The 13,974-nt window shown below is 35.7% G+C and overlaps 1 protein-coding gene across 2 annotated transcripts in view; it reads left to right on the top strand.

The window, feature by feature from the left end:
- Nucleotides 1-13,974, top strand: part of PKHD1L1 (PKHD1 like 1) — a 140,147-nt gene that overhangs the window by 107,472 nt on the left and 18,701 nt on the right. For both annotated transcript variants that reach the window (XM_039853719.1, XM_039853718.1), the window contains 9 exons: nt 267-370; nt 1,305-1,434; nt 2,212-2,333; nt 3,858-3,948; nt 6,806-6,954; nt 7,035-7,157; nt 7,685-7,796; nt 7,878-7,994; nt 13,292-13,457. In XM_039853719.1, coding sequence (XP_039709653.1) covers nt 267-370; nt 1,305-1,434; nt 2,212-2,333; nt 3,858-3,948; nt 6,806-6,954; nt 7,035-7,157; nt 7,685-7,796; nt 7,878-7,994; nt 13,292-13,457 — 1,114 coding nt within the window. The remainder of the gene's footprint in view (nt 1-266; nt 371-1,304; nt 1,435-2,211; nt 2,334-3,857; nt 3,949-6,805; nt 6,955-7,034; nt 7,158-7,684; nt 7,797-7,877; nt 7,995-13,291; nt 13,458-13,974) is intronic.

Here is a 13,974-nt window from a genome sequence, read left to right as displayed (position 1 = left end):
GACCACTGTACATTAAGAGATTTTTATATATCTGTATTATTAAAATACAGAGGAAGCTATTAGGAAAAAATGTCTAAAAAGGCTCTAGGGGGCAATGGAAAAAAGTTCAGAAATACTGCCCCACTTGGATTAAAGGAGCAAAGAAAAACTAAGATTTTCATGAAAAAGTTAAAAACAAATTTCTAATTTGGAAAATTATAACTTTTTTTAACTCTTCAAAAATTTTTTATTGTTTCAAAAAAAAATTAATTCTCTCCTTCCCCTAGGAAATGCAAGAATAAGTAATGTGGAATTTTACCACAGTGGTCAAGAAGGCTTCAGAGATAGCACAGATCCAAGATATGCTGTAACATTTCTTAACCTAGGACAGGTTTGTACTTGATTTTTAATTTTTGCACATATTTGAAGTAAAATATTTTTGTTTCGATTTGTTTTTATTTAACTTTACTAAATAGCCATACCTTAGAATTACTAAGACTATAAGCTAATGTAAAAAACAAAAAACAAAAAACAACTAATTTCTTAAATATATTTCCCATTAATTTTTTCAGACTCATAGCAGCATTTTATTCTACTAATTTCATATATTTAGTTAAGGTCAGTAAAAAAATAAAAAAAAAAATAGAGCACAAAATGTGAAAGGATCAAAGATCTATAATAGTATTTCACATCTCTTCTTTATTTTGCAATGACCACAAATATTCTCAGTTTCTATTAGACAAAATGAGTATTGCTTACATTTCTCAAGTGAAAAACATGTCTGCATATCCATGTCTCTGTCGAAAGGGGGAAAATAAACATTCTGAGATGGCTGGTGCTGTAAGAAAAATGAGAGAGCATATTTTATGGAAATAAAAATAATCTTGTAAGTTCAAAATTGAAACCCCTAACCAACTCATTGACTGGTTCCTATAGACATTTGAATTGCAACCCTTTGGCTAAAGTATCCAAAAACAAACAAAAAAATCCCCGCTCATCAAAGATCTCTGAAAAATCAATTTTAGTAATTTAGCATGATATAGGTAATAATAGGAATATAGATGCATAGAAAAGTACTTGAGAATTTTTTAAACTGCTTTTAAAGTAAGCATACTTTTTTACTTTATGTGATCATAGATTCAAGATATGTAGAAATTTCTCAGGATTAAAAGACCTACTGGGAAATCATCTCCTTTCATGGAATAATAATTGTGTATTTTATTTATCAAGGTTTGTTTCCTGAAAATCACCTACTTCTACTTTTTTTCCTTAACTATATTTTTATTTTATTTTTAAAACGTTCACTGAATCTCAATGTTTTGTAGATTCAAGAACATGGCTCATCTTATATCCGAGGCTGTGCTTTTCACCATGGCTTTTCCCCAGCCATTGGTGTATTTGGGACAGATGGATTGGATGTAGATGATAACATCATTCACTTTACAGTGGGGGAAGGTAATATAATAATATTTTGGTCCAAATAGCATGTCTTTCTGAGACGATCTTATCTACAAGCTCTAGGGCCATGCTGTCCAGTTGATCTTTCTGAGAGAAGGGAAATAGTCTTTATCAGCGCTAATATGGTAATTACTAAACCACATGTGGCCACTGAGTACTTGAAATGTGGCTAGTGTGACTCAGTAACTGAATTTTTAATTTTAATTGTTCTTTGTACTTAATATAATTGTATTTACTTTACATTTAAGTAGTCACAGGTGGCTGTGGATACCATATTGGCCAGCATAGATCATGAAGAATTATTTACCCAACCATGACCTTATGTGAGTTATCTAATCACCAATAGTTTAAATTACTGTGACTTTTAAAATACTCCTCACATACCAATCAAAAAGATTATTTATAAATAAAGGTTATTACTTGATAAAAATTATATTTGATTTTAAGAGGTTATCCTTTCTTGAATATCAGTATAAAACATAATACAAACTTATTTAATGTGTAGAAAATTAATTTGTGTATTTGTTAAAATCTGAGGTGGAGCCTGTGAACCCATATATTTAAGAAGCACTCCAGAAGATTCTAATTCAGGTAGTCTATTAAAGAGGTAGAATTTCACTATCAAAGAGTTCAGAGAGCTCACTCTAAAATGTACTGGTTTCACTTGTTGAGCTCAAACTAGAAAATTAATTTCATGGTAAAAAATTAAAGATATTCCCCATAGTATTAATACGAAAGTATGTTTACTTAGGTGGGACTTTATTTTTTTTCCAGGCATAAGAATATGGGGGGATGCCAACAGAGTCCGAGGAAACTTGGTTGCACTTTCAGTTTGGCCAGGAACCTATCAGAACAGGAAAGATTCGAGTTCAACTCTCTGGCACGCAGCAATCGAGGTAGCATGAACAAATTTATAATTGTAACCACAGAAAATTATAATTTCTTTATTGAAGATTATAATTTCTGTAGAAACTGTAAATCTCAAAATTTTATTGAAAACGATTTTTTGCTTAAAGATTGATGAGCTAATGAAATGAGCTAAAGGAATGAATGAACTTTCTTAAAAGCTACTGTGAGCTCCAATAGCCATTGAAGATTTTCCTCTGTGTTAATATCCATTGGCTTAAATAGTTCTGTTATTTCTTTGCTTCTTCAACATTAATTATTGCTTTCAAGTTACAGTACAGGGTTTCTGCTGCTAATTGACTGAGCACCTTGCACAAGGTACTACTTAATTTTGACTTGTTTCCTTCCTCATATGGAAAATTAGTATGATAGACTATAGTATCTCGAAAATCCCTTTCTCATCTAAAATTCTTATGATTCTATATGCAAGGTTATATACTATTATTCGGTCCTACTAATTGCGCCTTCTTTGTTTCCCATGAAGTTTCTCTAAGCATTATATAGAGTGAGATTACAACCAAGAAGATACAAAGGACAGGGAAAGGATTTGGAGGAAACATAGCTTCCTCTTGTTTTTATTTTACTTACCTATGCCATAGGAATGAAAAAGAATTAAAAATAGCTCTCTTTGAAAGATGGAATAAAGATCGCATTTTGTTTTTGTGCAACTATTAATAATCACCTTAAAGTAAAAGCTAAGAGCCTGAAACTTAGTATACATTTATGAGGTAGTATATATCTATTAATAGATGTTAGAATGTAATCAAATGTCAATTCCCAAACTTTAAAGTTATCTGTTTATGAAAGAAAAGTTACTTATTTTACTTTTGTTAATTGCATTGACTCTTTTTCATCATAATCCTTAAAAATATGGGTGTTTAATATGCTCTAAATAATTGAGGTTTTAACTGTTTTTGCTGACACCACAGGCAAGAACTAAACCTTCTGTGTTCTATCTATACTTTTCATTTTCTACCACTTTGACTTGGCTCATAAGATAAAATTGTTTAATAATTACCTAAAACTTGTGCTAACCCAGTTTTTTTTTATTATAGAAGGTTTTATTTAAACTAGTGAATACTTCTATTGAATTTTGTGGTCCACTGAATTGCCTTAGTTGTCTTTTTTTAAAATAAATCAAATTGGTAATAGAATATAACTAAAAAATGTGATAAATTCTTTGTAACTTTGCTATAAACTGGAATTTAGTCTATGACTTATAAATAAATATTGAACCACATACAGTGGATTAGTGACTGAAATAACAAACCTCTTTAGTGAACTTTTCTTATGAAGTCTGAGGTATAGTACCTAGTGATGGTTTTACATCAAGAACTGAAGGTAATTTTAATATTTCAATTGTATTTTAAGTTTGAATGGGATGAATAATGAATTTAACTTTTCCTCCTGATCGTGTAGTCATAATTAGTTTTCCTATGTATGTTTTACATTTGCTTTCATCGTGAAATTGTGTAAGAACCTGACCCAAAGCATTTACTTTATTATTATGTTAGATAAATAGAGGGACCAATACTATCTTACAAAATAATGTTGTGGCCGGGTTTGGAAGAGCAGGCTACCGCATTGATGGGGAACCTTGCTCAGGTAAGTCTAGCGTAGAGTCACTAAAACTAGGAAATAACTTGTCTAAATGTGTTAGAAATAAATAATTATTGTTTGTCAGTTCCATATGTAATATTTCCTTTTTCCCAAAAGAACTCAACAAGCTAGATTACTTCAAGGTACTATTGGGTCTAAATTAAAATGCATAAACTTTTAAGGATAATTATTTTCCATGTTTATGATCTCAAAACTCTAACAGCAATTTCAGTTTTTGATTTGGCTGGTACTGACAGAGTGAGTACCTCATCCCACTACCACTTTGCAAGAGCAAAACTTTTAAGTATAGAGATACATGCCTATAGGGATATGCTACTGTCTTATGCTTCCTCTTTAAAGGAATACATGCTCACTATGCATGTGTTGAAATCTGCAAGCATGAAAAAGTCAAAGGACTTGAACAGATAGTTCTCAGATACATTTCTATCAGGTGAGTAAAAATCAAGATTTAACTGCACAACTGCTCTCTTGGCAAGGCTGTAGGGAATCAGGAGCACTTACACATTGCTGGTTGAAGGAAAGAAGGATGTAATCCCTCCAGAGGGGACTCTGGCAATAGCTAGCAAAATGATGGGGGGATTTACCTTTGGCTCAGCATTTAGACTCTGATAACCTAGCAGTTGCCTCGACAACAATTAGAAAAGGATTTGTGAATAAGGTTATTCATCACAGCATTGTCTGTAGAGCAGAACACTGAAAGCTGCCCTGTGTCCATTCATTGTGGGCTGGTTATACAAAGCCAAACGTTAGAACACTAGACCCCTTTTTTAAAAAAATAGTTACATTTCTGTGTATTGATATGGAGAAATCTCTAGGAGATTCTAAAGTGATTAATGGTGGTTACAGAACAGTACTGTATATATAAAACTGTTTTGTGTATAATATGTTTTATGGAAGAAAGGGAAGAAAATGAGAATATGTATGGTATTTGAATTTACATAAAGAAACACAAAATGTAAAATGCAAAGTGTAAAAAAGAAGATGAGTGAGAATAGGGTCATTGTTGACTTAATATTGTATAACTTTATAACCTCTTAATTTTTCAACTAGATAATGAATTATCAGATCAAAAGAGTAAAATAAATAATAAAACTACAGGCTTTACCTCTTGAAAAACTTAATTAAAAGAAATGGCATTTTCTCTGAAAAATTCGTATCCCTTCTACAATTGGTTTTTGTATCTCGGTATAGTTATTTTTAAGATTCTTTGATTCAGCATTTTCTTCTGTAAATTCAAAAAATATTGGATTTAAGCTTATGCAAAATACATTTTGTTCTTATGCAAAATACATTTTGAAGAGAAAAAACAACTTTGCCAACAGATTTAACTGATTCCTTGATATATGCTTATTAAATATTTTAGCTCTCAATAGCTTAAAGTGGCAGTTCTTTGACTTAAAATTAAAAATATGTAATTTCTCTAAAACATCTTTGAATATTATTTTGGTTTTTTTGAAAATCAAAATATGACCTGTGACTATATTTACTAATATGTAATGTCATATAATATATTTTTCACTATGTTATTATTCTTCAATAATTAAAGTGTCCATAAAAGTTTTGAATTTCAAGCAATTGAAATGTGAAACATTGAGAGTTTAAGTTTCTGGAAAGAGACATCAACTTATCCAAGTTGAGAGGCTGGGATGCTGGGAAGGGAATTATGACCCATGCTGGGTCCAGGAGTGGAGCCGTACTTGTCCATGGAGCAACACTGAGTTTCATGTTCCCAAGGGGGAACATGAAAACAGCTTTTTATGCGGGAAGTGAAATAGAAACCAGGCAGAGCATAAGATGTCAGTCTCGAAGGACTAAGAAAAAAGAAAAAGCAGTGAAAGATAGGATGAAGTCAGATCCTTGGGGACTAAGTATAATTCGGGGGTGGTGCTGCTCTTTATAGGGAATCCTCCAATTTGTATATGGTTATGAGGGAGTTATTAAGGTTACTGGTCTGATTTGGACATAAGTAAAATTTATTAGAATCCACTTCAGTTATCCTACATATTAGTTATGAGTGTAACTTTTATTTATTGAGGTACTTTATATGGGTTATTTCATTTCATTTTGAGACAACCCTGAACACTAAAACTTTTTAGATACGAGGAAACTGAGGTTCTAGACAGTTAAATAACTCTCCCAAGATCATGAATAGATTAATTCGACAAATACTTAATGAGTATCTATCTCTGCATTACCTTTCCTGCTCTGGGAATATGGTAGTAAGTGAGCTAGACACAGTGTCCTTTCTCATGAAGCTTGCATTCTAATAGGAGAGAGGAGATGGATAATTTACAAATAAGTAATAATAAAGGATTAAGTGAAAAAAATTTAGTTGCCAGGTAAAATGACTGAGGTGATACTTGGAATCAGGTAGTCAGAGAAGGCAAGGCCTTCTAAGGGAGTGACACTTACCTTGAAAATGGGATGACCAGAAGGAGCCAGCAACAGAAAAGTGTGCAGGGGAAGCATTTTACAGACAGCAAATGGTATACTTGTGTTTCAAGTTTAGCCCTTGTTTGAAACCAACGTCATGCTCTTTCTAATGAAATCTGTGTTTAGTTTAATCAAATATAATAAAGTTCAGGGCACTAACACTAAACCAAACTTTTGTAAATAAGCATATAATTATTCTGAGTAGTAGAAGGGACAATTTAGGTAAGAGTAAATACTAAATAGAATAAATCATAAATGGCCAAACCATAAATATTTGATTATCTTTTTAAATTTACATCAAAATTATATATTTAATTTTTAAAAGAATTTTAACTTTAACCGATACTACCTATAAAACTATACAGCATGATTTATAATCTTAATTATTTGTTCTATATTTTCTTTCAAGGTCAGTCTAATTCCCTGGAAAGGTGGTTTGACAATGAAGCCCATGGGGGCTTATATGGTATCTATATGAACCAGGATGGCCTTCCTGGATGTTCTCTTATACAGGGATTTACCATTTGGACATGCTGGGATTATGGAATTTATTTTCAGGTAATCAATCCAAAATAGTGATTGTTTATTTGCTTTTATGAACGTATTTTGTACTGTGTAACCCACAAGTTGTTTTACAGACCACAGAGAGTGTACAGATCTATAACGTGACTCTGGTTGACAATGGAATGGCCATTTCTTCAATGATTTACATGCCAGCTGCTGTATCTCACAAAATTTCCAGTAAAACAGTGCAAATTAAGGTAAGAAATGAATAAGCCACACGAAGGAGAAAGAGCGACTCTGAGAAGGGCAAAGTTATTGAAGGGACTAACACAAAAGATCTGACTTCTGCTCTGGCTCGTCCTTCGCTCTCCTGATTTACTCTCATTCACTTCTGCCAGGAAGCTCTCCATCTTTCTTTCTCCTCCCTCCCTTCCCTCACCTCTTCTGGCTTATTACCTGCTAATCTTGTGAAAGTCATGAAGTTTTTCCTGAACCAGCTTAGGGAGTAGTGACATTCCCTCTTCCTCTTGTTCCTTGGACATAGTTCTATCCTAGAAATATGTCATTATCCATAATTATTTACGTGCCTGTCTTCCCCTCCCGCCCCCGCCCCCCACTTGAATATCAGGGCAGAAATCACATCTTTTTCATCTTGGTTTAATGAATGATCCACTTCTCAACTTATAGTTATGTTTTACTACAGGGGAATTCAGTATTACCCATTATTACGTGTTTCTTTAGTAAAAGCTGTTATTAAAGCTGTACTGTTTGAATTTTTTAATAGAACTCATTAATTGTTGGAAGTAGCCCTGAATTTAATTGTTCTGATGTCCTGACTAATGATGATCTCAATATCAAACTCTCTGCTGCCCATCGGAGTTCCAGACCTCCATCAGGTGAAAATTTTAGAGCTTTAATTTTGGCGTTCATATGAATGCCTTTTCAAATTTCATTAACTTTCCTTTTTTTTATAAAAGGAGGGAGAAGCGGGATTTGCTGGCCTACCTTTGCTTCAGCACATAACATGGCACCCCGGAAGCCCCATGCAGGCATCATGAGTTACAATGCCATCAGCGGCCTTTTGGAAATCTCAGGCAAGTTTAAACACAGTGTTTGACAAATCTACTCAATTAAATTCTACAAAGAATACACTCAGTATGACTAATAATGTTTCATTGTTAGCAAAAAAAAAAAAATTATTTCTATGAATCTGCTCAAAATGACAAGCAAAGAAATCAGACATTAGAGTCAATTCCAAGACTGGTGCCCCAGCAAAATTCATATACATTAAAGGATCAACGTTTAATCTTTCTTCTAAAGCAACAGAAAAAAACACTGGTATAGTGATTTAATACTAATTAGTTTCTATAAAATGTGAAAGCCCTTTCATTTAAGTAGGGTTGTATATTACTATCCCTTTTTACAGCTGAAGAAATTTAAATCTATATAACTTAAGAGTTCATGTAAGCTTGCCGAAATCTCACAGCTATTTGTGACTTTGGATTAGAATCAATATCTTCTGATTTGAAATCCATTGCTCTTTCACTGTACCAGGCTGCCTCCTTAAAAATGTAAAATAATTACTTATAAATTAATGTAATGAACATATCAATTATTTCCATTTTGCCCATTAAATACACCATGTCATTCTCTATTTCAGTTTAGTAAGTCTCTCTTTCATGATAATTTTAACCAGTGTCACCTTGAAGAAAGAGGTTCAATAAATTGTACTCAGAACTTTACGTCCAGAAATATAAAACAAATTATATAACATGTTAAATAAATAATTACCAGAGTTACCTTTTACTAATTCAGGTAATTATTTTAATAATCATTTAAATAATTATTTAATTAATTATTTATTTAACATGTTATATAAGCTTTAGTTGAACATATATGTTCAATAAATAAAAAAATATGCTCTGCAATATTATAAATATATGGCAATAAAAATATCCTTATGAAATGGAACCTTGTAAATAAAATTTCTTGAAGGAATACAAATAAGTGCTCTTTTTTAATAAGATATAGTCTTGAAAGATAATATATGAATATTGGTTGTTTTTGCCTGGGTTCTCTGGAAGCAGAACCTTAGAAGAGGATCTTTGTGCGTTTTCTTGAAGACTTGCACTTAGGAGAAGGGATGGAAGCAGTACAGGGCAAAGGAAGTTGCTAAGCAGGATGTGGTATAAGCTGGAGAGTGGGTTCACTTGTCCTACCAGGAGCTCTGGAGTGTAAATTGCCACTGCGTTGATATCACATTTTAGGTGGGGGGCCTATTTGTACGCCCAACCGAGTTGGTTATTAATTACAGTTGCCTCTGTGGGGAAGCCCTGAATTTCCTGGGTGATATGACTCCTCTTTGCTCAAGGCTAATTTTCTGGGAAAGAGGGCAGCTCTGAGCTGTTAGCAGTCAATATGCAGAGAAGCAATCCAGTTGCTTCTTTTAAGTTAGTTATATTAAGTTTATTACAGCAAGACATGATTTCTCCAGGGTCCTGAATGGTCACAATTTCAGGAAAAAATTATAAAAAAAAAAAAAATGGTGAGCGGCCACAGCTGATCCCAAGACCATAGATGATAATCATTGTCTCCCTCCATCACCCTTCCAAAGTCCACTCCTCCTCGACTAACAGTTCTGCTAGTCAAGATGGCTCACCTGGCCCACACCCTCGGCTCCGTTGTAAATAAGCCCTGGTTGCTGCTCCCTCATTAGGCCATGATTGCAGTAGTTGCTCATCTACAGTCCACACTGGGCATGAGCCCCAGGGGGGCGTGCGAGACAGACATCGCCCTCCTTGCCTCCGCTGTGTAGTAGCAGCCCTTACTCTGCATGTTGACTAGGCTCAGTCACCCCTGACAAATGGTCAATGCTGACAAGGAGCCTAAAGTACCGTGAGGTAAGTGCAGCCTTGTGTTTGCTTGGGCCTTTACTACAAATCATGACCTTTGGACTCACAGAACCTAAGCTAATAGGATTGGAAGCACAAGTTTTCCACATGGGTTTCTAGGCATCTGATGAACAAGGTTATTCCTCCTCCCAGCCTATGTTACCATTTCATGTATTTTCTATATTTTAGGAATTCAGGACCATATAGTAGCTGCTGGTTTTAGGTGAATAACACATTCTTGTGGATGTCCAAAGCAGACACCTCAGCTGTGTCTTGAGACTATTCCACCAGTCTGTTAGGCTGTTTCCAGATGCTGCCGTATGTGGTCGTCAGGTGCACACCATGGTGCCTCTTTTGCTAGAAGTGTGTTCTTTGATCCAGGGTGTCATTTGCAGTTTGAGAATCCTAGGATGCGAGTCCTAGGATGGTGGCTCCAACTGAATCCCTGTAAGCAGGAAAGGAAAACCCATACTGAGTATACAAATTAATCGCAGCCAAGATAAATCATTACCTTTCCAGGGTAGAAGAAATCTGGTACAATCAACTTCAATTCAGTTGACTCTTTCATTTTCTAAGGAATGGTAGTGTGGAAGACTTAGCTTTGGTCTCTGTGGCTGGCAAGTCAGGTCAGACATTAAGCAGCGAAGTAGCTTCATGAACCTGGGAACTAGGAGCCCATGCAGATTGGGCTCATGTAGTTACCCATCTCCATCCCAGGGCTGCTCAGTTCATAAGCCCAACCCACAGGAATATGGGTGTCCAAGGGCAGAGATGAGCTGACAGCTACTGGCCATGTCACCCCATTCATTTATTTGGTGCTCCTTCTGTAGTGGATGCTCTTTGCTGATCATTAATATGCCCTTTGTGTTCCCTCCCACTGCCCACTCGCATGCTTTTCTCCCAGGCTTCCTTTTACCCAGTCGTACAATCTTGTGCCTTCCAGGCTCCTGACCAACCAGCTAAGTCATTTACTACTGCCCATAGTCTGTGTGCAGCCTCACCTCAGACCACTACTCTCCATGTGAAGTAAATGACCCTGGGCCCTACCCAAATGTCTACCCATCAGTAGAATCTTCTCATACTACCCGCTTTCAGACTTTTCCCATGTGGGGCGGAAGTGGCATTATGTAATAGATTTGTTCTAATATGCCCTATATTTTTCCCACGCTTTTTGGCCCCTTCTTCCACAGTTTGCCATGGCCATTTTCACAATTCTACTTCATTTAATGTGGACCATCATTTTTGCCAAGCTTACACAAGCCATGCCAGCAACATGGGAGAATACCCCCATCCATACTGACACACTCTTCTTTATCTAGCTTTGTATTCTGTCCCAGCTGATCCAACACTGTCATGATTTACTCCTGACATATTCTCCTGATTCCCTGCCTGACCTCTGCCTGACTGGGGACATTCTAGGCCTGCTATGGGATAAGAGGTATTATACTCCAAAGGAGCTGCAGGGCAAGCTCTCTGTGTAATCCCTCTCATCCCATAGCAGGCCTAAAACATCCCCAGTCAGGCCGTGTAGAGACTTAGTTATTGCTCTATTTGCTAAAAGGGGAAATGGAGACAGATCCTGAGAAAGGCAAGATTTGCCTTACAAGAAACTCGCCTCTTTTGAAGTCTCTGCATAATTTCAAACAAGTGAGACAGAAGAGCTAGCCTCTATCAGGGAGAAGAAGGCCACTTATACAGATCCAGAACATTCAAAGGGAATCTGAGGCTTCAAGGTTCAAGTGTATCTTCCTGTATATCTCCATCCTAACTTAGAGTCCCATCCCTTTTATATCAGGACCATGTCTTTGATATAGGAGACTTGCCGGGACCCTCTGTAAATGTTCTGCTAGTTTTATTATTAGGTCCTGAAATTTGCTTTGAAGTTGTGATTGATCACCTCAGCTTACATCTTTCTTCAAAACATCAGGGATGGTCAACAATAGTCACCTACTTCTGGTTTCCTTGGAACTATTTTCCCTGTATTATTCAAATGCAAAAGTTACTGTACAAACCAGAGCATCTCCTTCCACCTAGATACCATCCCAGTTCACCACAGGTGAAGTTTTAACAATTACACTATTACAGCATGCTAGGGACTCTCAGTACTCCGTCTACCACCAGTAATGGGTTCCTCATTTCCATCCGGCCATCGAGCAATCTAAATTCATTTTTGCATCATTACAGTGCATATCTTAGGATAACTTCTGGCACCAGCTATTTAAATCAGGTAGTCTAGAAATATAGCCAGAGGTGGGACTCTTGTTCAAGTAAGTGGTTTATTGAACATGTGCTCTCGCGAGAAAAGGAGTAAGGGAAGTCGGGCAGGGCAGAGCAAGGAGCTAAGCAAAGATGTGATCTCACCTGGAGCCTAGCTCCTTCTCGATACTTCAAGGAGCTCTGTAGTATAAATTGCACCACTTAGTTTTCTTCCCCCTTGAGGCAAGGGAGTCTTCTGTATCAGTTGTCAGTCAGGCTTGGCTTATCTCTATGGTGGTGGTGTTGAGGGGCGCATAATATGTCAGGTAATGGGGTTGTCAAGTGGTCAAGGGCAATTCTTCAGAGAAGGAGGCAGCTGTGAGTAGTTAGCAGTCGACACTTATAGGAGCTAGGGACAAGTGCACTGGGCCAGTAAAGGAGATCTGCCCAGGTAACAAACTGTACTGCAACTGTGGTATTTTATTACTACTCATCTTCAGATATATACAACATTTTCTTAGGAAAAAATGTAATCAAGAAGGGTAGTAGATAACACGTAACTGACTTAAGAATTTTTGGAGTCACCTTTTTTTTTTAATTTTGAGTTTTTGGATTTAAGTACAATGGAGATTAAGTTTTGGATCCAATAAAGTTTGTCTTTTGGCCACACAATATATGCAATAAGGCCAAGAGAATAATAGTGTTTTAGTTAGCCTTTGCTGCATAACAAACCACCTCCAAAATCAGAAGCTTTAAACAGCCATTTATTAGCTCATGATCCTGTGGATTGGCGATTTGGCCTTTGATCAATTGGATGGTTCTTCTGCTGGTCTCACCTGGGATTGTTCCTTAGGCTGCTATCAGTTTACAGGATGGATAAGGGGCTGATAGTCTCACCTCCCTCTGGTAGTTGGGGCTTGTTGATGGTTAGTGCTGGCCCTAGGCTGGAGTAATAAGAGTGATTGAACTAGGCTTATTCACATGCTGGAAATCATAGAATTCCCAGGATCACCAAGAGACCTGCTATGTAAGCACTTTTCATATCTGCTTATACCACAATTGCTGTTGTCCCTATGGCCAAGGCAAGTTACATGACCAAACCCAGAGAAATATGGAAATGACTACTCAGTGTGTCGATATAGGGAGACAACAATCTACCACAGTGGTGAGTTTATCTACCATGTGAGGTCAGCGCTTCATGTTCAAGGCAGTATTAAATGATGTGTTTGCTAGAATGTACGTGAAATGAAACTATACTATGTCCTCTACAGAAAATAATTATTTTTCTATTATTTATGTTTTAGATTCAACATTTGTTGGATTTAAGAATGTTTGTTCAGGTGAAACTAATGTAATATTCATTACTAACCCTTTAAATGAGGATTTGCAGCATCCAATCCATGTGAAGGACATACAGCTGGTTGATACTACTGAACAAGCAAAAATATTTATACATAGGCCTGATATAAGGTAAAATATATTGAAACCTATTTTTTTCCCATCTTCATAGTTTCCATTGTCTTTTTCTCTGACATAGATCTGAGAAGGTTTCTGTATTAACGTAACTGTTAATTTCTATGACATTTTAATCACCGTTAGGAAAATTAGGACTAATGCATCTGTGTTTTCAGTTAAGTTGAAAAAGTTAGGCCTTAATATATATATTTTCACATTCTGTTTTTTCCATTCATTATAAATAACACCATCATTAAACATAAAAGATAAAGACACAGAAGTGTGTTGTATATTAATATCTCTTCATTAATTATCATTAGGAATGAGAGATATCACTATATTATTTCTTCCCTCTGCCTTACCTCTTTTGTTTCTTATTGCTTTCCATATATCTTATGACATGTACTTGGGTATTTAATGTCAATTATTATAACCAGTGTGACCGAGAAAATGTAGAAACATAGAACAGTGATTTTTCAATCACAAAGGTCAGTTGATGTCAGAATATTTCTAGAAGCTGAACCACTTGGAT

Source organism: Pteropus medius, unplaced genomic scaffold (genome assembly GCF_902729225.1).
Source record: "Pteropus medius unplaced genomic scaffold, Ma_sr-lr_union100, whole genome shotgun sequence".
NCBI lineage: Eukaryota > Metazoa > Chordata > Mammalia > Chiroptera > Pteropodidae > Pteropus > Pteropus medius.
This window is presented reverse-complemented; position numbering and strand designations above follow the sequence as displayed.